Source organism: Myotis brandtii, unplaced genomic scaffold (genome assembly GCF_000412655.1).
Source record: "Myotis brandtii unplaced genomic scaffold, ASM41265v1 scaffold170, whole genome shotgun sequence".
Lineage (NCBI taxonomy): Eukaryota > Metazoa > Chordata > Mammalia > Chiroptera > Vespertilionidae > Myotis > Myotis brandtii.
Genome location: NW_005356260.1, coordinates 481,438 through 506,906, shown reverse-complemented (window position 1 = coordinate 506,906; position 25,469 = coordinate 481,438). Strand labels below are relative to the sequence as shown.

Below are 25,469 nucleotides of genomic sequence, written 5' to 3'. Positions count from 1 at the left end.
CCCTTCTCTCTTAAAAAAAAAAATCAGCAAAAACATATCCTCCAGTGAGGATTTTTAAAAATTCAGGTCATGTGTAGTGGCCATAGTTATTAATTTGGGCCAGTATTTCTCAATACTGGATAGCACATTAAAATTTTCTGGGAAGCTTTTAAAGTACCAATCTCTGGTCCTCACATAAGAAATTCTGCTGCAATCAATTCTTGGGCCTAGAGTTGTAGTTACTTTCACTATTTTTTTTCTTTGTGGAAAAAGTTTTCCAACAATTGTCCCTTGCCACATTTTTACAAACAAGTTTAACCTTGCAATACCTTTAAACAGGTACTTCCAGTCCGTGACTTGTATCCTCATAGAAAGGCCAGATATCACTTAACCCTCATTGAGAATAAGAATAAGATTTATATATTAGAGAGCCCGGCCGGTGTGGCTCAGTGGCTGAGTCTCAGCCTATGAACCAGGAGGTCATGGTTCGATTCCAGTCAGGGCACAGGCCCAGGTTGTGGGCTTGATCCCCAGTAGGGGCCATGCAGGAGGCAGCCAAGCAATGATTCTCTCTCTCTTTCCCTTTCCCTTTCTCTCTGAAATCGATTTTATATACATATAAATAAATAAAAGAATGAGATAAGTCACAATACTTTGTTGAAGAAAGATCTGCTTTAGGGTTGGATGTTTTCCCCACTGTTTATCCAGTGGTTCTCAACCTTCTGGCCCTTTAAATACAGTTCCTCATGTTGTGACCCAACCATAAAATTATTTTCGTTGCTACTTCATAACTGGAATGTTGCTACTGTTATGAATCGTAATGTAAATATCTGATATGCAGGATGGTTTCAGGTGACCCCTGTGAAAGGGTCGTTTGACCGCCAAAGGGGTCGCGACCCACAGGTTGAGAACCGCTGCAAGGCAAATGTCTGTGTGGGAAAGAAACTTGGTGTCTACCTTCTGAGCTCTATCCCTCCGAGTCCTCCCCCGCCCCCCCAGTCCTGGCTTCTGCTCTCACAGCTCCAGTCCACTTCACCCTCCCTCTGCGGGAGCACAAGGTGGGTGGCTCCACAGAGGATTTTGTGTGTTGGCCCTTTAAGAGGGTGCCTGAATTTTCAGCTGTTACTCTGGCAGATAGCACCCCGCTGCTTTTCACAGCGATGTTATGTGGGTACCCTCTTCAGTTTTGGTGCTCTCTGCTGGGTGGTCCAGCTTGGGGATTAGATCCCAGAGTTCTCTGTGGCAATACCCACAGCTGAGCTATCTCTCTGGGACTTCAGTTGCTGTCTGTGCGCCGGGCCAGCCCTTTCTCGCCTCCGCCCCTCCTACCAGTCTCTATGCAGTCTCCACTTTTGATCCTTGGGTGTCAGGGTTCTCTCCTGAGCGTTTTCCCTTAATTATTCAGTAAGTTTTTCTGTATTTTAGCTGTAATACCAGTTTGTTGCTGGGAGCATGTCTGTGCAGCATCCAGTTACTCTGCCACCATTGTTAACCCACCAATTCGTCTGCATTATTTAATCCACATTTCCGCCAGCATCACCCGCTTCTCTCAGGGGTCTCTCCAATTGCTAGTGCCCAGGAAGAATCACACTAGACCCAGAGGGTAGAAGGTCCTGGCTTCTCTTCCCACCGCTGTGCTGGGGGATCTTGAGCCCATGAAAGGGCTCAGCGGCAAGGCCAGCGGCTCTATCCCTGCCTGCGGCCTAAAGGCCAAGAGAACCTCCCTTCCATGAGGGGTAGGAAGGACCCTATGTGGACCATGCGTTTACTCCTCTCTCTCCTTCTCTCACCGGGGCTTTGAAGGCCATATCACTAAAAATGCTAGCACTTTATGAACTGTAAAGCACCTGAAAAGGAATTTTTATGAATCTTGCAGGTAGATTCATTTGCATTCAATAAGGAATTCTGTTCTTAGCAGACTGAGAGGTGTGTGTGGGGGCGGGGGCGGGACGGACTGGATGAAAAAGGTGAAGGGATTAAGCAAAAACAACAAAAACACCTACTAGACACAGAAAACAGTATGGTGATTACCAGCGGGGAAAGGGGGAGGGGGTAATGAGGCTGGGGGAGGAAGTAGAAGAGGGTAAAGGGATAAATGGTGATGGAAGGCGACTTGATTTGGGGTGGTGAACACACAATATACAGATGTAGTATAAATTGTATGCTTGGAAACTATATTTTATTAACTAGTGTCACCCCAATAAAAATATGTTCTCAGACAAAAGTTAGCATGTATACAAGTCCTACCGTGTGCACTGTTTTTTAAAAATATATATTTTGATTTTTACAGAGAGGAAGGGAGAGGGGACCCTTCAGTCCACAGGCTGACGCTCTATGTATGCACTGAGCCAAACCGGTCAGGGCCTGTGTGCACTGTTGATGCCAGAGAGCACGCACCTGCCACACCCCCTTGTTTTAATGGACTACAGAATGTATTTGGTTGCGATAATATTTTTATTAAAGCAACTTTTCCAACAGTCTCCAGATGGCAAGATTCATCAGAGGCCGTCCATTTGAGGCCTTTCCTGGGATGTGTCTGTGTGCATGTCCCACGTTGCTACACCTAATTTTCCAGGTTCTCTGGCCAGACTCATTAACTGACTTTCAGACAAAGGCAACCAGAAATGTCAGCTGTCCTTCCTACCCATCATAGGCAGGGTGAGAAGGGTGTGGGATCCTGTGGGAGCCCCACCCAGAGCCTCTGCCAGAACTCGTCTGCTTACCTATAAATGGGTAGGTACAGAAACGTCAGGTATCTTTTGTAGGAAAATTCAAGCCAACCAATCAGAATTTAAGACACCAGTAAAACAGCCTTCCCTTTGTCTGTAGAGCTGTTCAGACTCTAGTTCTCTATCAGTTTGCTGGAAAGAAATTTCTATCTAGGCTGAAATGCCCTATCTTAGTTTTCCCACATGTGTAACAATTTATCCATACAAACATGAATTAGATTCACTTTTGGAATTTGATATTTATAAGTAAGTTCCCTCCACTTAAATTCTTAGTATATTTGTAGATTTTAACTTCCTCAGTTTAGTATTTAGAACAAATGTTCCTGTTCAAGAGATAATGCCCAAACTATTCATTTTAACCCTATCAGTCACGGACATTGGTATCTTTGGTTATTACCTTTAGCATCATTCTCTGAAAAAGTTTTTTTCCAGAATGTAATTCATATGCAAATCCAACTCCAGGGTGTAATTACTTTAAATGATACACCTTGCATTTATTTACACTGAGGGGCCCAACAGTGTGAATGGGTTGGAAGACCAGCAATGACACATCACTCACTGAACGACAGTGAGTGCTTCTGACACTTGACCCTATTCCTCCCTGAACGTAACTCTACTGGGACCCTGGTAGCTTTGGGTCAATGGAATGACTTTCCTGGACTGAAGTATTATTGTGAAAACCCACCTCTAGATGAATGTAAAGTTAGAAAGTCTTTCCTTGAGGCTCACAGGCTCGCTACCTGTGCAATGAGCTGCTTTCCCCCTATTTTCTACTCCCTGCTCGTAAGACATTATTGAAAAGTCACCAATGGGTTTCTAATCAATAAAGAGTAACTTCCCAAGATGCAGCCCACCACTCAGGAAGTAGCTTTGCAAAGAGCGGGTTCCATAGCTGTGGGACTTGATGCCTCTCTCGCTCCTCTATGGCCCCGTCGATCTTGGGGGTGGGGTGAGTGCAATCTTTGCACTTGCAGCTCTTCCTTATGCCCAGGAAGCTGACAGCTGCTGTCCAGTGCAATGCTCTCTGGTCTGCACACTCATGGATGTTGACCTAGGTAGTGCATTATTCTGATGACTTTTCGTATCCACTTGACCTTAACCGATGCTACCGATTCTTCCTTCCAGCCAACATTAAATAACAACAGCAGGAAGTTTTATTCCATAAAGCATTAAGATATTTTAATGAGGAAAAACCCATATCTTAGTCTTATGTTTCTATTCAGACACTCAAATGTAATTTTTCCTTGCCTATCCCTTCAAACTTTATTTGTGACCATTGTAATAAAGGCCAGTTTAAAGATTTTTTTTAAAAAAAAGTTTAAACCTTTTTAAAAAAGATTAAACAACCAAGCTAGCAAAAATGGTACTCAATACATACTTTCCTTATATCAAACAGGCTAGTATTTCAGTACAGTGTAACTATACAGAATATATACAATACACATGTGCACAAAGCAAACACTATAGGCTCAGAACAGATTTGAAAAAACAATATTCACATTGATTACAATAACTCTAAAAATGATTGTAACGTTCAAACGGCACTTAGTTTACAAAAAAGTCACAAATATATATATGTCATCACCAAGAACTATGGTTCCTGTAAAATACTAATAGCCAGAGACTAGTATACAAAATGTGAAGTTCTGACACTGTATACATTTTTAGGAAATAAAATCCCAAACCGTTGTTGTTATTGTTGAAAGTCAAACATGCTAAGGATCTTGTAAGTGATGGCCACCTTCACCGAGAAAAGCCATACTTGAACGAGATGACTGGATACAGAGCTGGTGAACGGGGTGGGGGGCTGGCGCAGTGGAGAGAGCTGCGCTGGTTGCAGGAGGGGGTAGAAGACAAACACCATCTACATAATTTAATTCACATTTCCTCCCCGGCACTACCCTCCCCCAAGGGTTTCACAAATGCCAGTGCCCCACAAAGAATCATAATGCTGTAACTAGCAGGTCTCCCCAGCCTCCTTGATGCTGGGCTATAGGAAATAGGAAAGCATCCGTCCGCTGACTAAAGCAGCTGCCCTGTGGGGCAGCTCCCTGCTGGGCTGGTGGTACTACAAAGTCCTCCAGTTTTAAATGGAGCCGGATTTACATGTTCGCTCTGTAAAATATTGAGCTAAGGTAGCAGCAAATAGGAAATTACAGAAACAAACCCACGTTTTTATTTAAGAAATTCATCTGTTACATCAAAACATTTTTTCCTTCATATCTGTCCCCTTTAACCAGACATCGACTTCTTCTACCACGGAATTATGATCTGTTGTCTCAGTCTGACTTTCTCATTTTGTCGCTATGGAAAAACACATGTCCTAATCCTGGAAAGTTTAAATTTACTGTTAAAAATGGGAATACAGGAATTTTAAAGTAAAAGAACCAAGTCTGTTCTAAAAGTATCTCTCACAAATATATATATATATATTTAAATATTAAAATAGGCTACATAGACTCTTTATAAAATGGCTTTTGAAAAGATAGTAGAGACTCGAAGAAGCCATACACTATCCTCTGGTCGGACTGAGGTGCCATAGGGTGCCTTACACAGAGGCAGCGCTCTCCACTGATGCAGGAGCACCAGGAAAACAACAGAAAAATCAACTACTACTGGGACTTGGATTGAAACCAAATCCCACCCTTTTAGGACTGTTATTTCTTGAAAATACCTTGAAATCTAGGCATTAGAAGCCATCACTCTGTACAAGGAACAAGTCTAAGGATCTGACTCCTTCCAAATAAATACCCGATGGCACTCACTTCAGGCACCTGAAAGACGAAGAGCAGTGCAACTTCCAGCAACGTGCGGGACTCCTCTCAGCATGAGGGCCTTGACTGGGCATCTGCCACCTGCTACACCAGTGACTCAGAGAAGCGGCCTGAATGCTCCCCGTCTTTGAATGACCAGCCCCACCGATACCCGGGGGAGAAGGGTGGGGAGACGAGGGCCCCTGGAGAACAGGAGGACTTCTCCTCAGCAGGGGACAGACTGTGTTTGGTGACCTGAACATTCATTTACAATGAGATTTTTGTCTCCACTCCAGACTGTCAACTCCTCGAGGTCAGGGACAGTCTTTTATCTCTGAACCCAGTGTCCCTGGGGGCATAGCACACATTACACGTGTTCTTAAGCCAAACCCCTGGTGCCATGAGAATGTGAATCAGACGACTCTTCCTTTGATCTTCAGAGAAAGTGAGAAAATCTCAGCCCAAAACTGCCAGGGGGTTGGGGAGGGAGAAGGAGATGGCAGGTCAGGGCCTGCCCGGCCGGTGTGGCTCGGTGGTTGAGCGTCAACCCAGGAGCCAAGAGGTCACAGGTTCATTCCCAGTCAGGACACATGCCCAAGTTGCAGGCTTGATCCCCAGTGGGGGGCATGCAGGAGACAGCCAATCAATGATGTTTCTCTCTCATTGAGGTTTCTATCCCTTTCCCTTCCTCTCTCTCTAAAAATCTTGGGGGAAAAATGAGTTTAAAAAATTTTAAATATGTTTTTGTTCTCTATCAATGGTCTGAACTCCTCGTTCTTTGTAAACGATCATGTAAACAGGAACCCTGGCATTGGTTGGAACTGCCCAGGGACTATGCAGAGGGAGGTTGCTCAACTCGGACTCTCAGGCAGGCCCACTGCTCAGATACTGCCAACTGAGTCCTGTAACATTGCCTTCCAGCACGCAGAGGCTATTTGTAAAGGCAGAAATGCATGGATCTATTACTTTTTTTTTATCATAAAAATATAACCACTATGATATAGTGAAACCATCTAACTGTATAGTTTACTATGAAGTAAAAAAAAAGTACACCTATGATGTCACCAAGTCTTCTCCCATAAGCTGACAGATTTAACTTTCTATTAATAAATCTCAAGATTCTTATAATTCTAAAAATGAAATATCCAGAGTGTCCGTTCCTTAGTTGAACCTGAAAGCTGGCTCACTTTCACTTCATTGTTTAATCTGAACCATTATTGCTCTTTGCAAATTTGTCTTGCTGAGGGCTATCCACATGGTAAGACAACCCAAAGATAAAAATGGGTCCAAGCAAAATAAGGAGTTACTTATGAGTTTGATGATTTTAACGTAAAGCCTGTAGGACTATGTTCAGCTGTAACTATTCCTCACAGACGTGTTTACTATAATGGAGATTCCCCCAATTTTGTTTCTGCTTCAGAAAAAAAAAATCATGCTTCTATATATTCTTTTAGTAACTTTCAAAACATAAGATGCTTTATTTGTAATATATTTATGTCAATAACTCACAGTGGAAAAACCACATTACCTTTTAGCAACTTTGGGTCCTTTCAAAGCGAACTTTGAGGCCTCCCCCCAATTAATATTACCACCTAGAAAACTACGATCCCTCACTTGGACGTATATTTCAGTTATAACTTCACCTTTCCCAGGTGAGTGGAAATACTTAAGTGCTGCATGAAAGTTTCTCATTCTCTTCAATTCCTCAAATCTCAAACTTTTCAGTTAAATACTACAATTTTAGGATTGTTCATTCATCAAGTACTAATTCTCTCCATGTACTATTCAGTATACATCACCACACAGTAATGTTGTTGTTTTTTCCCCAGGGACTACAAAACTTAAGAGATGAACACACGATCTGAGAGTCTTCAAAATAAAAGCCACTAAACCAGACAACTGGCCTCTATTTAGATTAAGGTAAGTACAAGAATAAAAATAAGAAATAAAATACTGAAAGAGCAATACAGCTTTCAAAGGCTCCCGGGGAACGGTGTCCACATCAGGAGAGACTGACTCAGTAGTTTGCAGGTAACAGTGTTAGCAATAATAAATACATCACATGTGCTGGCTAGTCCACCACTTTGGTAAAATACTTTAGCGAAATGGAAGCTTTTTTGTTTTGAAAGCCAAAGGGCATTATATCATAACAAGGAACCAAATTACTGTAAGCCAGAGTGCTTGCTGAAATATGAGACTGCATGAGGCTATTTAAACATCTTAGTACACTTTGTCTCACTGAAATCAAGAACTTTAAAAACGGACAATGTAACTAAATGTATAACTAAGTACTTGAAATAAAAATTAAGATGACTTGAAATTCAAATTAAGAACAATCAATTTAAATGTATTTGCGGGTGACAAACTCCTTCTGCTTCCCTTTACAGAAAACTTAAAATTCCAAAAATATTAAATAAAACCCAATATTCACCTGTTTCTGAATTAGTATAATCACTGACATGCCCGACATGCCCGACATGTCCGCTGTTAGAAATGGAGAGCAACCGCAGGAACTTAACGCCCACCTGTTTCTGAATTAGTATAATCACTGACATGCCCGATGTGTCCGCTGTTAGAAATGGAGAGCGACTGCAGAAACTTAACGCCCAGTGCACCACTGCAAACATCTTTGCTCATTTCTAAACTAGATCACATGTATGTGGTAGCTTAAACATGGAAAACACATGTGTTTCTTGTATAAAATACTTGGTTTTAAAAAGGCAACTTATTCCATATCCTAAAATTTAAGCCCTTTAAATATCAGTTACCCTCTTGGGCCTTAAAAAAGACAGGTGTGCTTAAGTATTCGAAACTGGACTCTTTAATGTTTAATTATACTGACAGTTTCTAATGACTGAGATAATGTAACTGGCTTTCATCTGTTTGCAATGTTTTCCATATATATTCTGGTAAAAATTACATATCCAAACATCCCTCACTTGCATGAATTTTAAATAAACCTAATTACCACTATGTACAATTATCCCTCGAAAGGGATCTATAAGCCAAATAGCCTTAAACTGTGTTGTCAAGAAAAACGTGAGCCTTCCTGAAAGAGAGAAGGCCTTTGTTTATATCGTTTTATGTTAAATTCTAGTTAACCATATTGCTAAGATTTGGGAAGAAGACAAGTAACTAAGTATGCATTTTCACAGTATTATACTCTGAATTTTTCAAAAAATTGGCAATCTGTGAAATTGTTAATTGCCAATGAAAATCTAAAGTTTCCATCTGGGGAAGAATAGCCGGCGGTGGTAATTCCGCATCTGAGAACACAGACTACCTCAGAGCTGCCCACGCAGCGCCAGCTCTGTGAGAGCAGAGTTCTCAGGCAGGTGTGCCCAAACACCTTCTACCAACAAGATTCTAACACATTTATTTAACCCCATTTCTTTTCCTTTCGTTTAAAAATAACTCTTAGAGCTGAGGGCACCAACTTCTGGTCATAATTTTACCTACTGTTTGACTCGTTCAGGTAAGATTAAAAAATTAACTGTGACATTTACCTACTGGCAGGCATAACAGTTTCCCAAGTATATGACCCTGGAAGTAAGAATCGCTGACCTTTCCAGCTGGGACACAGCAGGACTGTTACTACGTGTCTGCGGCAGGAAGCAATTCAACCCTGCTAGTCAAGAAGCGTAAGTGTGAGCCCATCATAACCTGTCTGTGCTGACTTTCCTGAAGGTAATATGCACACATCTGAGAGCCAAGGGGTAAGAATGGATTCATGAATGAGATTAGGAGTTGGAAACAAGTTAAAGACAGAATACGGAAAGAGACTAAAAGAAAATTAGCCTTAAAAAACTTCAATGAGTTTACTTTTCCTTCCATTACATTTGTGGGGGGATAAAATAAATTACAGAATTAGCAAATTAAAAAAAAAAGAAACAAATCACTAAAACTTAAAAAATATGTTTTATTATTAAGGTCTAGCACCTGGACAAAATTCAAATCTTGTTTGCTGAATAAGAAACTGTATTTTAACCTCCTTTTTTCTGATTTAATCAGGTGCTTTCATAATTATTAAACTTTGGGTATATACATAGTTACTCAAAGTTCATTGTTCATAAACTCATGAATATTCCAGATCAAGGTAAGTGATGCTTTAACTGGTCCTAGATGAAAAGTATGTTCCAGCCTAGAGTATCATATAAATTCAGCTATAAATCAGAAAGTTTCATTAGTTAGCAGCAAAAAGGTGATATTCATTAATTTAAGATTTTTAGTTTTTCTTTAGTTTTAACTGTTTCCCCCCAGATTTCTGAGTCATAGACCATCATTCTATAGACTATCCTCATCTTTTACATTATTGCTTACATTGTGTAAAAACTACACTAACTGATTTTAATAAACTTGGCAACGTCTAAAAATATTTTGGGACAAGGATAACATATCACTGCCATATGGAGTTTTTGTAAACAATCTTAGCTGGGTTAAGAACGTAGTCTTAATATAATTTTTATTTTGTCTAAAACAGCACAATAAAAACATCCCCAACAATACATAAACCTACATATAAAATATAGAATATCTCCAATATTTTTCCTTTATATAGTATCATGACCGCATATGCAAGAGAAAGTATTGTGGGTGGGGAAAGAGGAAACTAATTTAGGCAGTGACCTAATTAGTCAGACATTAACATTCAAAGACCAGCTGGACAACTTCAGCTAGAAAAGTAGTATTATAAAGAGCTCCTATGAAATTGGAATTTACGTACTACATTCTCCATTCCTGGTCACTTCATGCATAGCTGGACTATTCGCAATCATGGTTTTTGCCTTCTTTTGTAGAAGAAAGGTAAGATTATTTGGAGGACTGGTTCTATAAAGATTCAGGGAATGCCTATCCCAATATCAAATTTTCACCATGAAATATCAGAATAGAAAGGACAAAACTTAAAAAAAAACCACCCAGGCCCAGGCAACATGGCTCAGTGGTTGAGCGTTGACCTGTGAACCAGGAGGTCACTGTTTGATTCCTGGTCAGGGCACATGCTGGGTTGCAGGCTCCATCCCCAGTGTGGGACATACAGGAGGCAGCTGACAGAAGCATCAATGGTGAGAGAGAATCATCTATCTCTTTCCCTCTTCCTCTCTGAAGTAAAAAAAAAAAAAAGAGTATCTACCCTAATAATTTTTAAGATAGCTTATAAATACTTCCAGAAACAAAAGGCTTTACAAAAAAACCTCTGTACAGCGTCCGGTGTACAGGAGTAAACATCTATCCAGGCCATCTGTCACATTCCTTTTAGTAGTTTGTTTCTGGTGTGCCCTTTCATCTCAGGAAGATCAGCATTCACCCGATTCCTTCGTTACCTAATGATCTGTTGTTAGTCTACTAACAACAATGCAAGGAGAAACAACTACATGTTTTAAGTCAATTGGTTCTCCTTACACCCAACAATGTATTATATTTCGACACCATGTTATTGTGTACTTACAGAAGCAATCTCCCAGTCATGAATTGCAGGGTTCAAAAAGTAAAAAGGAAAATTCTTCCCCAAAACCTTTTTAAAAAAATTAAATTAAATTTAAATGTACAAGACCAAGCACAGGCACTTCCCAAAAAACCAAAATGAAGCCAAACCATGGAATTACTCAATAGTTATAGAAGACAGCTCTGATTTGGGGGGGTCCCCTCCAGTGGCCTCGGCACAGGCACTGGTCTTGGGCTGCTCTGTCACTTCTTCCTCCTTTTCTGCCAGCCCGGCGAGAGACCCCAGGGGAAAAGTGCTTTCACAATTCTGGGTCGAGGAGACCTGTGAAATTACAGGCATTTGAACAGAGGAGTTGCTTTCAAAACTGTGTTCTCCAAGGTCGTACTGAACAAGGGCCTCTTCTTGCTCGTGGTTTAAGTAGTCCGGTACTAGGAAATCACTAAGAGGAAAGGATGAAAAAGAGAGTTAATTCTCAAACCTGTAGTAAACAAGACACAATAAAAAGACCTAGTCTATAAAACAAGATCAGGATGTTTTATTTCTCCAATTCTTAAAGGAAGATTATATTTAAGATTTTAGTCCTAGTCAGTTTGGTTCAGTGGATAGATCATCAGCCTGTGGACTGAAGGGTCCTGGGTTTGATTCTGGTCAAGGGCTCGGACCTCGGTTGCAGGCTTGATAATGGGCCCTGTTTGGGGTACGTGCAGGAGGCAACCAATTGATGTTTCTCTGTCTCTCCCCCTCCTTTCCAACCTCTAAAAATCAATGGAAAAATATCCTTGGGTGAGGATTAACAACAAAAACTAGGAATTTAACTTTTAAATTGTCCTAAATATGAACCTAAGCACTCTATTAAAACCAAAGTATATCAACTCTCACTACCACCAATAGATAAGATTCAATGTCACCTCTCGTTTTATGTAGACAGTTTCTATTAAGCAAAGATCATTTGAGTAAAATTATGCTTAACCTTTCTTGGACTATATACTTATTAAAAAGTATATGAGCCCTGGCCAGGTAGCTCAGTCGGTTAGAGCATTGTCCTGATACGCCAAGGTTGCGGGTTCAACCTACAGTCAGTGCACATACAAGAATCAACCAATGAATGCATAAATAAGTGGAACAACAAATCGCTGTTTCTCTCTTTCCCTCTTCTTCCTCTCTAAAAAAATCTAATACATTATTACATTTGTACATTTGAATCAGAATCCTATGAGATTAGTTATATTTTAATCCTCAAAGACTATTGAGTTTACTAATATTGAAAGTACTTAATAGTCTATTGATATGACAAGTATTTAATTATTGAATGTAATATATACCAAAATTTTAACAACAGTAAATATTATTCCTGAGTGGTGAGATCAGAAAAGGTCTTAATTTCTTATATTCCATACTATAAGTATTTTTGTAGTTAAAACAATAAATATTATGAAATAAGTCTTATCTTAGATGTTTTATTTAAACCTTTATTGCTTCATAATACTAAAATGTCAACTCGTACACTTAATAGTTATCAATACTGGACAGTTCAATTATAAAAAAATTAAAAATCTGCTCATAGGTACAGCACTTTCAGATGTCATGTGACACTTTCTAAAAACCCGTCAGGTTTCAGACACGCGACGTGGAGGACAGAGGAGTGGTTAATGGACACTATTTTAGTCCCAAACAATGTTTACTGTGACATGTATAATCGAGGTTCAATGATATGACCACTAGATGCTCAGAGTTAGAAATAATTACATTAAACAAAGTGAATGTCTGATTTGAAGAGAACAAAATCTATGTAGGAATATTTGGAATTTATTGAGAATATTTAAAAAAGTGGTTTAAGATTCATTTTATATGAAATTGAGCATGCCTATAGATGTATTAAAAGTAGACAACAGAATAGTGTATCTAGAGGGGACCTTAGAAATCACCTTCCCAGCTCACATTTTATTCTTTTCTAACTTTCAAGCCCCTTCATCGGGAAAGTGACATACTCCATCAGGACAGCAGTTTGTGGCAAAGCTAGAACCTGATTTCCTCAGATAGCCTATAAATCAGAAAGGCAATTCCATCATAAATTATTATTAAAAGCATGATGTTTTAAGCTGAAAGGAAAAAAGGAAAACCACTTGATCTAAATAATCATATCTATTATAATTGCTACTGCAATTTCTTTTATATATTCCTTTATATAGAACTATAAACGAGAAATGCTCAAGAATTTTATTAACATCACTAAGTATCATCTGACATGGCAAGTTTCCAATAAGGTCCATTTACGATCCACTATAGAATTACTTTAACCTTATATATGTATCTCAAAACACAACAAAAAACACCAAAAACAACAACTCAACAGGAGCCAGCCAGTGTTGTTCAGTGGTTAAGCAATGACCTATGGATCACAGTTTGATCCTAGGTCAGAGCACGGGGTTGTGGCCTCAACCCCCAGTAGGAGGTGTGCAGGAGACAGCCGATCAATGACTCTCTCATCATTGATGTTTCTCTCTCTCCCTTCCTCTCAGAAATCAATAAAAATGTATTTAAAACCTTAAAAACAAAACAAAAAAACCAAGATCAGTAGCCTATTCCTATAGAAAAAGATTCCTAATTTCAAAAATAATATTCTTAATTGTCTATACTTAGAAGATTCAGCAAAATTTTATCCGATCAGATTGGAGTATGGATTGGATTTTAAAAGGAATGTGCCTGGTTACCTGGCAGCCTGATAAAGACAAAGCAGGCTGCCCTAGAAGCAGGAAGAGAGGTCAGAAAGCAGTGTTCCTGGGGGTCTCGCTGTGCACCTCACCTGCTCTGGAAGTAGTTTGCTAGCTCTGACGCTTCATGGTTCAGACTCCTCAGGTGCACGATTAAATTTCCAGAGTTGGTGAACATGGCGCCACATGTTTTGCACTCGTAAATCCGAGGCTTGCGGATAATGTGCCGGGAAACCCTCATGTGGTGCTTATATTCCCCGAAGGAAGTGAAAGTGGCACCACATATCTGGCACCGGAAACAGCGTTTACCTTCATGCTTTAGGCGATGCATCTTTAGCGAGTAAGCCCTGGTGAACTTTTTTCCACAGCGGTCACACTGAAATGGTTTAATTCCTATAAAATAAAATAAAATAAAATCTGAAAACAAAATTAACTGAAAGTTTATCAACCTCACAAATTTCTGAGTTATCATTCTGTAGCAATAGATAATTTGAGAAGACAAAAATCACCAGCAAAATTGAATTGCACTTTATTATCTTAGGAAAGGTACAGAATATCTGAAGTTGCTACTTAAAAAAAAAAAAAAGGCAAGTGGGGTGGAGTAAACTAGGTAATATACACTCAAGTTGTTATGTGAACACCCTTCAAAATCATCTATTTTACAAACTTCAAAACACAATTTAACTACAATATTTAACCATAACCCAAGTCCCCTATAACATTTGTTTCATTTCATTAGTGAGCGTTATATTGAAAAGATGTGAAAAAGATTAGTACCTACTCTTCATTCCTCATCTCAGAGAAATGAATAGAAGAAAAATCTAACTTTTCTGAACATAAAACGATCATGATAGAACTACCATGTGATGACTTGGGTTTTTAGGTATTTAATGTATTAGTGATAGGTCATTATCACAGTTTTGGCAAATTTTTTTAAAACCTTCAGAATATAATCTGTTGATTTAACAGTCACAGGAAACTGGTATTAGTCACAGGACTGTTAGACGTTTCTAAAGAAGAGGAACATGAGAGGGCACAGCTGAAAATGACAGCAAAGATTTCTGACTTATCAGAGGTCGGTGTTTCACCTCCAAGAATTCTGCTGCCTTTCTGTGATCACTGAACTTAAGTTTCAAATCTTTTATCCAAAAATCTCGTTCACACTAAAAATGGACTACAAAGCTAACCAGACAAGGCACAGAGAAATTCAGGATTGTAGAATTAAAATTAAATTATTAAATATTAAAAAATCACTTTTTATTTCAAATTTCAAACTTACAGTGAAAACAGTACAAAGAGCACTTACACCCTTTTAATGCCATTTGCTTTACAATCTGTATTTGTGCTTCTATACCTCACATATACACACACACCAACACACCCAGCATTTTTGACTTACGTTACACACACACTGCGCTAAGCTTTAACCCTAATGCTATGCCTGTGGAAAACATACTACAGCTTCTGACACTGCGCTATTTCAACAACAGACCTGGGCTTATCTGTTCTCATTTGACTTCCCAGAGATGCCTATACATTTTAAACTAAAAACCACCTGTTTGCTATTTTTAACTGGGATTCCAAAATAAAATGTTTTAGAGTACTCATTCATGCCACAGTAGGGAAGGTGACGTTACCTGAGTGGATGAGCATGTGCTGTTTTAGGTTCTGAATTCGGGTGAATCGCACCCCACAAGTTGGACATTGAAAAGGTCTGTCCGGACCATTTGGGCTGGGCCGTTCTGTACTGCTGGTAGAAGGAGCAATGTAGAGTTGGTAGGGATACTGAACATTTTCCAATCTAAAAAACAGACCAAAGAAGGCAACCAGGCTCTGATTTTTAAGTTGAATAAACATTTCTGCACAACATTTAAGTGAACAAAAGAAAAAGCACTTAAAGATTTTGGAAATAGTTTCACTGTTAGATGACAAGTTTCATTTGCGGCAATATGAAAAATGTTGTACAGAATGGCCAGTATCTTAAGCAAGGATATACAGCCATAGAACACACCATAAACACTTTTACTTCAAGGATATTTAATCTTTCTAATTCTTTCCTTCCTACTGCTGCTTTAATTTAGGCCCTCATCAATACAAGGCTGAATTAATAACTCCCTCTCTTTAGGCCCACAGGCCTCTAAATCTATCCTTCTCACTGTTTCACAATGATTTTTCAGATTCAATCAGCCACCTTTTAAACTCCTGCAAAGGTACAGTTATCTTCAGAATAAAGTCTAAACCCTTTTGCAAGGCACTCTTTATGACCTGAGTTCTGCAGCCTCACGTCTTGTCACAGTCCCCAAACACACCCTATACCAAGCTTCTTTATGACCTGAGTTCTGCAGCCTCACGTCTTGTCAAGTCCCCAAACATACCCTATACCAAGCTGTTCCTCCTACTAGTTCTCTCAGTGCTGTGCTTTTGTACACTGAACTTCCTCTATTAGCCTACCGTCTTTGCCTAGATAACACCTAGTCATTTTATGAAATGTGGTAAAGTTGCCTCCTCCTCCCGGAAGCATTCTTCGATTTATTAGAGGCTTAGGTTAGCTACCTTCCTATGCAGAGCAATAGAACCCTCTGCAGAGCACTCGAGATTATGTTTACTTTGCCTATTTTCAACCTCTCTCCCTTCCCACAAACTGGTTTGATTCCTCTGAGGGCAAGGACTACACATTTCATCTCTAGTATCTCTACCACTTACCACAGTATCTAGTATAGAACAGACAACCATTAATGTTTGAAATTAAGGAATTTAGGCACATTTACATTTGTTTACACCTTCATTATTTATTCAAATGACTGGTACCTAACCTGCTATGCCAGGTTCAGCTGTTCAAGAACAATAAACCTTGTTTGCAGTCTTTGAATGCTTCAAGTTTTCAACACATACAATTTTTAAGTCTGCCCTGGGCTCTCTATGAGGAATTAATTCAGTGGTCAAAGACAATACTCAAGAAAATGATCAGAATGAAGAATTAAAATAGGGTAAACCAATAGTGATAAGTGCAGCTTTATTTTAGACTGCTGGCTAGAAAACGCTCCCTTGAGAACTGACGAGTCCCCAAAGCAGAAACCAATATTGACTGTCCCCTGAACCGAACGGAGATCTATATGGCTAGAATGTAGTATGCAAGGAGAATGGTCTGAAGGAAGTTGGGCAGAAGTTGTATCATATGGGGCTTTAAAGGCAAGGAGTTTAGATTGAAGTGTGAATCTATAGGAAACAAGATCATTCCAGCTGCTACATGGAGAATGACTGGAGTAGGGGGAGAATGAAATCAGAGTAGTCAAGGCAGAGGGTGGTGGTGACTTGGGCTCGGGTGGTTGTAGCAGAGATGGAGGAAAAGTGGACCCAAGAGGGATGTTTTGGAGGCAGAGATGTGAGGACTTGTTTAAGGATGAAGTATGGGGAGTGAGGGGAAGAACAAGTATACTTCCTGGAGATCCTGCCTGAGAAGTTAGGGGAACGATGAAGCTGTCTGAGGGGAGCTAGAAGTCTTGAGTTCTGTCCTGGCCACGGTTAAGTCTGAGATGCCCCTTACTCATCTATGTGGAAACATCGAGCAAGAGGGTCAATCTGAAAGTAACTTGGGAATAATGGGTATGTAGATGAGGGTTTGGCAACTATTTTCTGTAGTAGGTTAGACAGTAAATATTTCTGGCTCTGCACACCACATGATCTATTTCAATCACTCAACTCTGCGTCCACAACAATATATAAACAAATATTGTGGCTATGTTCCAATAAAACCTGATCTGCAAAGGCTCGTGGGCTGGAACTGGCCGCTGGTCCATAGTTTGCCAACCCCTGATACAGATTCTATTTAAAGAGATGAGACTGGGCAGGTTTAAAAATGCTAAAAACTGCTGTACAGGTGGTTTGATTTATGATGTGATAAAGCTACCTTGTTACTCTGAAAAATATACTAAAATGAGGTCCCAATGAACTTATTGTATAACCCCAGGTGAAAGACTTAAGAATTGCAAGCACAGTCCTTAAAAGAAAACAACCTACTATGTTAGTACTAACCGATCATCGTCATCTGCGTGAGCATTGGTGCTGGAAGTGCTTTGAAGCGTAGGTAACCCTTCGGTGACACCTTCATCTACCGAGCCTGAAAATAAAAGAAGACAGGTGTCAGTACTGTGGTGAAAATAAGCCAAGACACGAATTGCAAGCTGTAACTTTAAGCCTTTAAAAACAGACTAATGCAGCGGTTGCCAACCGGTGGTCCCCGGACCCCTGGGGGTCTGTGAGGTCCGAAAGGTTGGTGACCGCTGGACTAATGTACGTGCATATCCTGAATTAATAAAAAGTGTTCTATAATACTTTAAATGTTAAGGTGATTTAAAAAGAAATCACATGTAAGACAACAGCCTTATATTCCTTAAAACCTTTTAGGACTATTTCTTTGATATAAATGTTAGAGCAATTCAAATGTAAACTAAACAAAAATTCATGCAAAATTGAATGTTATAACAATCACTTAAGGAACCAGACGATTTTACTTTTTACGTATTTTCTGATTTGAGAGAGAGGAAGGGAGGGGGAGAGAGAAAGAGAAACATCGATCAGTTGTCTCCTGCCCCCCCCCTACGGGGGATCAAGCCAGCCACTCTGGGCATGTGCCCTGACTGGGAATCAAACCGTGACCTTCTGGTTCATGAGTCGAAGCTCAACCACTGAACCACACTGGATGGGCAACAATTTTTATTTTTTTTAAATTTTGTGGCTCAGCCAGTGGGGGACATGTATGAGGCAGTCGATTAATGATTCTCTCTCATCACTGATGTTTCTATTTCTCTCCCCCCCCCCTTTCTCTCTGAAATCAATTAAAAAAATATAAACTTAATGGCATTAAAAATGTTATTGTGACATATAACTTACTGTACATACAACTTTTACACAGAATTAAAAATTAGCTACAAAGTGAGCACCTGTGTAGTCTCCACACAAGTCCCCCTAGACCACTGCCAGCAGCCTAGCAGTCCCCATTTACTCTTCCCTGGCAAGCCCTTCCTTCCAGGAGGCAACCAGTATCCTGACTTTAATGGTTACCATTTCCTTCCTTTTTCTTGACCCTCCTTCCTTTTAAAAGTGATTTCATCTCAAATCCAGGTACCCATAAACGGGGGGTCATTTTTGCAGGAACACAGCCATGTGCCACCATCTACCATGTCCCATCACTACAATGGCAGAGTGGAGTCATCGAGGCTGCAATAGAGACCATGTGGCAGCTAAGTCTAAAAATACTACCAGTGCCCTTTAAGAAAAGTCTGTCACTCTCACCATAAATAGTATAGTTCAGTGTTGTCTGATTGTAAACTTATATAAATTGAGTCACATTGTATGTATTCCTGTGTCTTGTTTCCTTCAATATTGTGGACTTATCCATGTTATCACAGATAAGTGAAATTTAAAAGTTGCTGTATGATATTCATAACCTATCTATTTTTTAATTTTTTAGTATTAACCATCTGCAAGAAAAGCTACTTCTAAGTTACAATTCCCTAAAAATAAAAAAGGATATGGACAGCAAGGTAAGAGTCCCTGGCCTCTGATGTTATTAATAAGTCAGATATTCTTCTGAAGGTACTGTCCCCCCCCCTCCCCCCCCCCGCATTGTCTCTATAATGTGTCCAGCTTTGTTTCTTTTATTATTCTTATTGGGATTTGCTGGTGTCTTTCATCAATTCTGGAAAATTCTCAGCCATTCTCTTTTCTCCCAGGACTCCCGTCAAACCTACGTTTGTATTGTCCATAACCCTTACCTTCTCCACTGCTGTCTCTACCACTGCTCTGTGATGGTTAATTTTTATGTCCACGGTACTGGGCTAAGGGATGCCCAGAGAGCTGGTAAAACATTATTTCTGGGTGTGTCTGTGAGGATGTTTCTGGAAGAGATTAGCATTTGAATCCGTAGACTGAGTAAAAAATCATCCTCACCAATGCAAGAGGGTAATCATCCCATCCCTTGACCAACAGAACAAAAGGGTCAAGGAGGGCAAATCTCCTTGCTTGAGCTGGGATGTCCATCCTCTCCTGCTCTTGGACATCAGCTCTCCTGGTTCTCAGGCCTTTGTGTCTGTACTGGAACTACACCACCAGCTTACCTGGGCCTCCAGCCAGCAGAGGTCAAACTGTGAGACTTCTCATCCTCCATAACCAGTCAGTGAATCCCTCCTAATAAATCCCTATGTATCTGTATCTGTCCTCTTGGTTCTGTTTCTCTGGAGAACTCTAATACAGTCTCTTTTAACTTCCGATTCACCAATTCTCTTTTTTGCTAAGTCCAATCTGCTGCCAAAATGTTGACTTTTTTATTTTGGTCATTTTTTTTCTTTTCTAGAAGTCATCCCCCACAAATCTGCTGTATTACTTTTTAGTTTACTGTTCTCTGCAATCATTGTTCAAGCTTGCCTCTTTTGTTAAACATAGTAAGCATGTTTGTTTTATGTCTCTTTATGAAAACCATGCCAATTTATCTCTCTGCCTGCTTTTTCCTGCCGGTTCTCCGTCTGCCGTGTTTCCCTGTGTGCCCTGGTTGTTTCTGATGTAGTTATCACCCTTGAAAATGGTTTGCAAGGAACTGATTTGCTGAAGTTAGGATGAATATGTCCCGTTTCAGAGAAGCTTTATGTTTCCTTGTGTTCGGTTCCTAGGGGGCACTACCTAAACCACATTCACGGAGATGCAAATTTGCAAGAGGTCTTGGTGATGGCCACGTCCCCCTTTTTTGCTTTTTATCATCTAGTCTGCACAATGCCAACAGTGTTTCTACAGTCCCCTGGAGGAAGGGGAGCAGGTACTGGTATAGAACTTTGGGGTTCCTACTTAATGTAGAGCAACTGCTCTAAGAGTTCACAGCTTTCACATCCTCTGGGTCTTGGCTTCTATTTCCCTCACTCTTGGAGTTGAGTTGCCTAAACCACATTCACGGAGATGCAAATTTGCAAGAGGTCTTGGTGATGGCCACGTCCCCCTTTTCTGCTTTTTATCTTCTAGTCTGCACAATGCCAACACTGTTTCTACAGTCCCCTGGAGGGGAGCAGGTACTGGTATAGACTTTGGGGTTCCTACTTAATGTAGAGCAACTGCTCTAAGAGTTCACAGCTTTCACATCCTCTGGGTCTTGGCTTCTATTTCCCTCACTCTTGGAGTTGAGTTGATTTGTGTTTTGGTGGAGAACCTTTTTTCTGCCAAGGGCCATTTGGATATTTACAACATCATTTGCAGGCCATACAAAATTATCAACTTAAAATTCAGCCTGCTATATTTGGTCAAACATTTAATTAACTTGCCCCTAATGCCTTCGCAGGGCCAGACCAAAAGATTTCAAAGGCCTTATAAGGCCCACGGGCCAGACATTCCCACCTGTCTTAAGGAAAAACTGGTTTTAGTGCTCTGGTATCTACTTATCTCTCCTTTAAAATCAAGCATCTTTTCAAATACTTTTAAAGTACCTTTAAAAAAATCATATTGTTTTTAGTGTGTGAGTAGACTCACAAAAATTATCAAGAACACCAATTATTACACAATGTTCTAACACACTGATAGAGGTTTTTGAAAGGAGACAAGACTATGCATTTTTATATTCAACCCCAACTGTGCCCTCACTATTCTGACCACCCTCTAGCTCACCCTTACTGTTGTGTGCTTAGCATTCTATGCCTGTCTTTCCTTTTACTCTTTCCCTTACTGTCAAAGACATTTATGCTCCCCTGCCCAATATGCTTACTTATTCAACTTATTCCTGATCCTTCTGATTTGTTGTTGATTTAGGAGTGGGTTTGGGGGCCGGATAATGCTGCATTTCGTTTAGAAAGACCTGTTGACTTGTCAATATCATACCATTTTCACTTTTCCTTTAAAGAGAAGAAACTAAAGACTAACATTTCAATCTGTCCTAGGATAAAAACTGGAAAAATCCCAATATTTGGACCTGGTCACCATGGAGAGAGACACACACACACACACACACACACACACACACACACTTCTGCAGTTATTCAGAATACAGGCAATATGAAATCTTACAGGCAAAGACTTGCAAAAAAAGGCCTGGAGATATGATTAGGGCAGGCTAGGAAGACTGATCTAGACATTTGCTTCTCACCATCAGGCAAGCTACATAGGCGGGAGTGGGGTCTTGGTGAGGTGAAAAAAAACCCACTACCCTTTGGATTAATTCTCGCATTGTCAAGAATTGGCTTAAAAAGCTGGTGAAAAAACTAAAATGGAGCACAAGGTAAGTCTTGCAGATGGTCTCCCTTAAAACAAGGCTATTTCCACATTCTAAAATATCATCTAAAGTTTGGCCTCTAGATCCCTAATTTGATTGATAGTGAGCAAAGGGCATTCTCCTCTCCCCCATGGCTATTCAATGAGCCAAAAGCTAAAACAAAAAAACACTCTAAACTAAATTAAGAGTTTAACAAAATATACTTTTAGAATTCCATCCATACTGTAGACATTATAACACAGTGTTGTATCACATGCAGCTATTGGAAAAAATAAATCTTGTAAACTCTTTTTCCTGAGATACTGATGGTTTTTTACCAATGAGAAGTAATCATATGAATTGGAATTTTATTTGAACTGATGTAAGAGTAGGATATCCATTCAATGTTATTTTCTTGAGGTGATAATGATGTTTCCTAAATTATTAAAATGAAGTTCCCTTTCTACACTCTGTGGATTCTGCTCTTGGTAACCGGGGCTAAGAATTCTGAACAGATCCTTCTCACCTTAATGAAACAGTAAAGCTGATTTATAAAAACAACCAGCTGCCAAGACCGGTTTGGCTCAGTGGAGAGAGCGTCGGTCTGTGGACTGAAAGGTCCCAGGTTCGATTCCGGTCAAGGGCATATACCTTGGTTGCGGGCACATCCCCAGTGGGAGGTGTGCAGGAGGCGGCTGGTTGATGTTTCTCTCTCATCAATGTTTCTGACTCTCTATCTCTCTCCCTTTCTCTCTGTAAAAAATCAATAAAAATATATTTAAAAAAAACAAACACACAAAACAAAACAAAAAAAAAACAATCAGCTTTATATGATAAGGGCTGTCTCATCAAGAGAAATGCTATGCTCTTCCACCAATAGGGAGTGCTGTTTATATAGCTTCTGCTGCATAAACTGACTCCTTACAAATACTCTTTTCTGGTGGTGAAAAATAATCACAGTGGCCATCCACTACTGAGCATTTACCACGTGCCAGCCACTGTTCTAAATGCTTTAAATACAATATTTCATTTCATACTCGAGGAAGAGAAAAAGCAGCCCTTAATATTTAGGAACTGGCCAGACATGGACACTGGGCCTGGTGGTCCCAGGTAGGGGCCTGGTGTTTTCCTGTTGGACATAAAACAATTTCACAGAACACCTGCATCAGACCAAGTCACATGGTCTGAAACAAAACACACAACTCTGTTTAAGCACACACAAAAACAATGTCAATGTGTAATCACAAAAATACCCAACATAAGCTACTGCTGTTTTAGGTTCACTTTGGTCTATATTCCTAGACATTTGTTAAGATAATCATAGAGCAGCGGTTCTCAACCTGTGGGTTGTGACCCCTTTGGCGGTCGAACGACCCTTTCACAGGGGTCGCCTAAGACCATCCTGCATATCAGATATTTACATTACAATTCATAACAGTAGCAACATTACAGTTATGAAGTAGCAACGAAAATAATTTTATGGTTGGGTCACAACATGAGGAACTGTATTTAAAGGGCCAGAAGGTTGAGAACCACAGCCCTAGATCCACCGTGCCGGCGAGACTGAGACCTGCCACGCTGTGAGACCCATCAATGCACCTCCTGGTGACCGATCGTTTGGTTGTTACAGCGTTACAGCGTTACAGCCACTGGCCTTTTATAATATAGACTAGTGACCCAGCACGCAAACTCGCGTGAGACCCAGACCCGCGGTAAATTGCGTGAGACCTGGGACCCCCAAGTCCCACAGGTGCCGGGGGACTCCCCCAAGTCCCAGCACGCTGTGGGACCCCGAGTCAAGTCCCCGCCCACCCGTACACACCTCACTGCGCATGCAGCCCCACCCACCTGCGGGCGCCTCGCCGCACACACAGCCTTCTGGTGACTGGTCTTTATGACCACTGGGTTTTTATTATATAGATAGATGATTCATAAATATTTTATTTAAGTTTTAAAAAAAGCACTGAAAGATATAAAAACAGAAGTAGTTAAAAGTAGTATTAGTACTCTCTTTGAGAAATGGGACTAGAGTGAGGGAGAGATGACAACTATTTTGTTGTTGTTAATCCTCACCTGAGGATATTTTTCCATTAATATTTAGACAGAGTGAGAGGGAAGGAGAGAGACAGAGAGAGAGAGACACATTGATTGGTTGCTTCCTGCACATACCCTGATTAGGGCCAGGGATAGAACCTGCAACGGAGGTATGTGCACTTAACTAGGAATGGAACCTGCGATCCTTCAGTCCATGGGCCGATGCTCTATCCACTGAGCCAAACCAGCTAGGGCAACAACTATTCTTTTTCACTCTGTATTTACTTCCCTTATAGTTTGAATACTTTCACTACACTGCTGTAGTTTGAATCCCACCAAAATTCATATGTTGAAATCCTAATCCCTCAAGGCCATGGTACCAGTAAATGGGGCCGTTGGAAGTTGAATAGATCATGAGAGTGAAATTCTCATGAATGGGATTGGTGCCCACAGAGCTCCCTAGCCCCTCCCACCAAGTGGGGATGCACTGAGAAGCCGGTGACCTGAAGAGGGCCCTCACCTGGGTGAATGGCACCCTGATCTCATACTTCCAAGCCTCCAGAACTGTGAGAATAAAATTTCTGTTGTTTAGACGTTACCTGGTCTGTGGTATTTTGTTATATGAGACTGAGCAAACTAACAGTATGCCTAGATAAAACTTTAATTTTTATAAAGAACTAGCTTAAAGTGAAAAAAATAAAGCAAGGGTGGGCCCTCATCAAGAAGGAATTGGTACTATACCCTCCAATAGATAATGATATATCTGTGCAATAGAATTCTGGCAGGTGCTAGGAAGACCAAAGGGGAGCTCAAGACCCTCATGAGAGGATGTCTACAATGTGATGTTGGGGAAAATTTTTCATTCATTTATTCAACCAATGTTAATCAAGGGGCTATTATGAGCCTAGAACTATGTGAAGTACTGGTTATATATTGGAGAATACTAGTTCTTTTTGGAGCTTACAGTCTGGTGGGGAAGATAAACAATAAAATAAAGATCAAAATAAGTGTATAGTTACATTAGAATTTCTGTACAGAGACTGAGTCCTAAGCAAAGGCCTCTCAGTTACAGAAAAAAAAATATATAATAAGATCAATTTTGTGTTAAAATATTATATAAAAATAAAAGTATGCATTATTGATTTAGGTTTATGCATACATAGAAAGACTAGAAATAATCACCAAAAGGTCAGAATCAAGAGCAGTAGGTAGAGTTTCATTTTTTACTTTCTACTTTTGTTTCAGGGAAGTATTAATTGTGCAATTTTTATAAGTTGAAAATGAAAATAACACAAATTCTTAGTACAAATAAGTAGAGCTGATCAAGAAAGTAAATAATTGAGCAATATACTCTTTATCCCTTCTGGAAGAAAAAAAAATTAAAACATTTTTCTCCATGGATAGAGTTGTCTACATTATATTCCTATAAAAAAAGAAGAATTCTATTATTTATTATACTTTACTAATTATATTTATTGTTAATGAACATAGTAAAAAGGCACTTAGCCAAAGGGGTTTTCTAGAGTGTTAATTTGCACTTCATTAAAAATATTGAATACCTGTGCATTAATTCTTATTTCTGTATCATAGGCCTCT

General features: G+C 39.9%; 1 protein-coding gene and 1 long non-coding RNA gene across 6 annotated transcripts in view; both read right to left on the bottom strand.

Annotated features, from left to right (window-relative positions):
* Nucleotides 1-6,427: 6,427 nt before the first annotated feature.
* Nucleotides 6,428-10,435, bottom strand: LOC106725556. Its single transcript, XR_001361447.1, has 2 exons — nucleotides 7,987-10,435; nucleotides 6,428-7,892 (listed from the first exon to the last, which is right to left on the bottom strand). It is a non-coding gene; the product is annotated as an uncharacterized LOC106725556 (long non-coding RNA).
* Nucleotides 10,436-10,774: 339 nt separating this feature from the next.
* Nucleotides 10,775-25,469, bottom strand: part of ZBTB44 (zinc finger and BTB domain containing 44) — a 29,286-nt gene continuing 14,591 nt past the window's right edge. Inside the window, exons 2-5 of one of the 5 annotated variants that reach the window (XM_005863012.2) lie at nucleotides 17,648-17,732; nucleotides 15,253-15,416; nucleotides 13,708-14,008; nucleotides 10,775-11,343 (exon numbers count right to left, since the gene is read on the bottom strand). In XM_005863012.2, the coding sequence (XP_005863074.1) occupies nucleotides 11,061-11,343; nucleotides 13,708-14,008; nucleotides 15,253-15,416; nucleotides 17,648-17,732 (833 nt within the window). In that variant the 3' untranslated portion in view covers nucleotides 10,775-11,060. Of the gene's footprint in view, nucleotides 11,344-12,852; nucleotides 12,946-13,707; nucleotides 14,009-15,252; nucleotides 15,417-17,647; nucleotides 17,733-25,469 lie in introns of those variants that run through there. The other 4 variants (XM_014537041.1, XM_014537042.1, XM_005863014.2 and 1 more) reach the window with 4 other exon arrangements.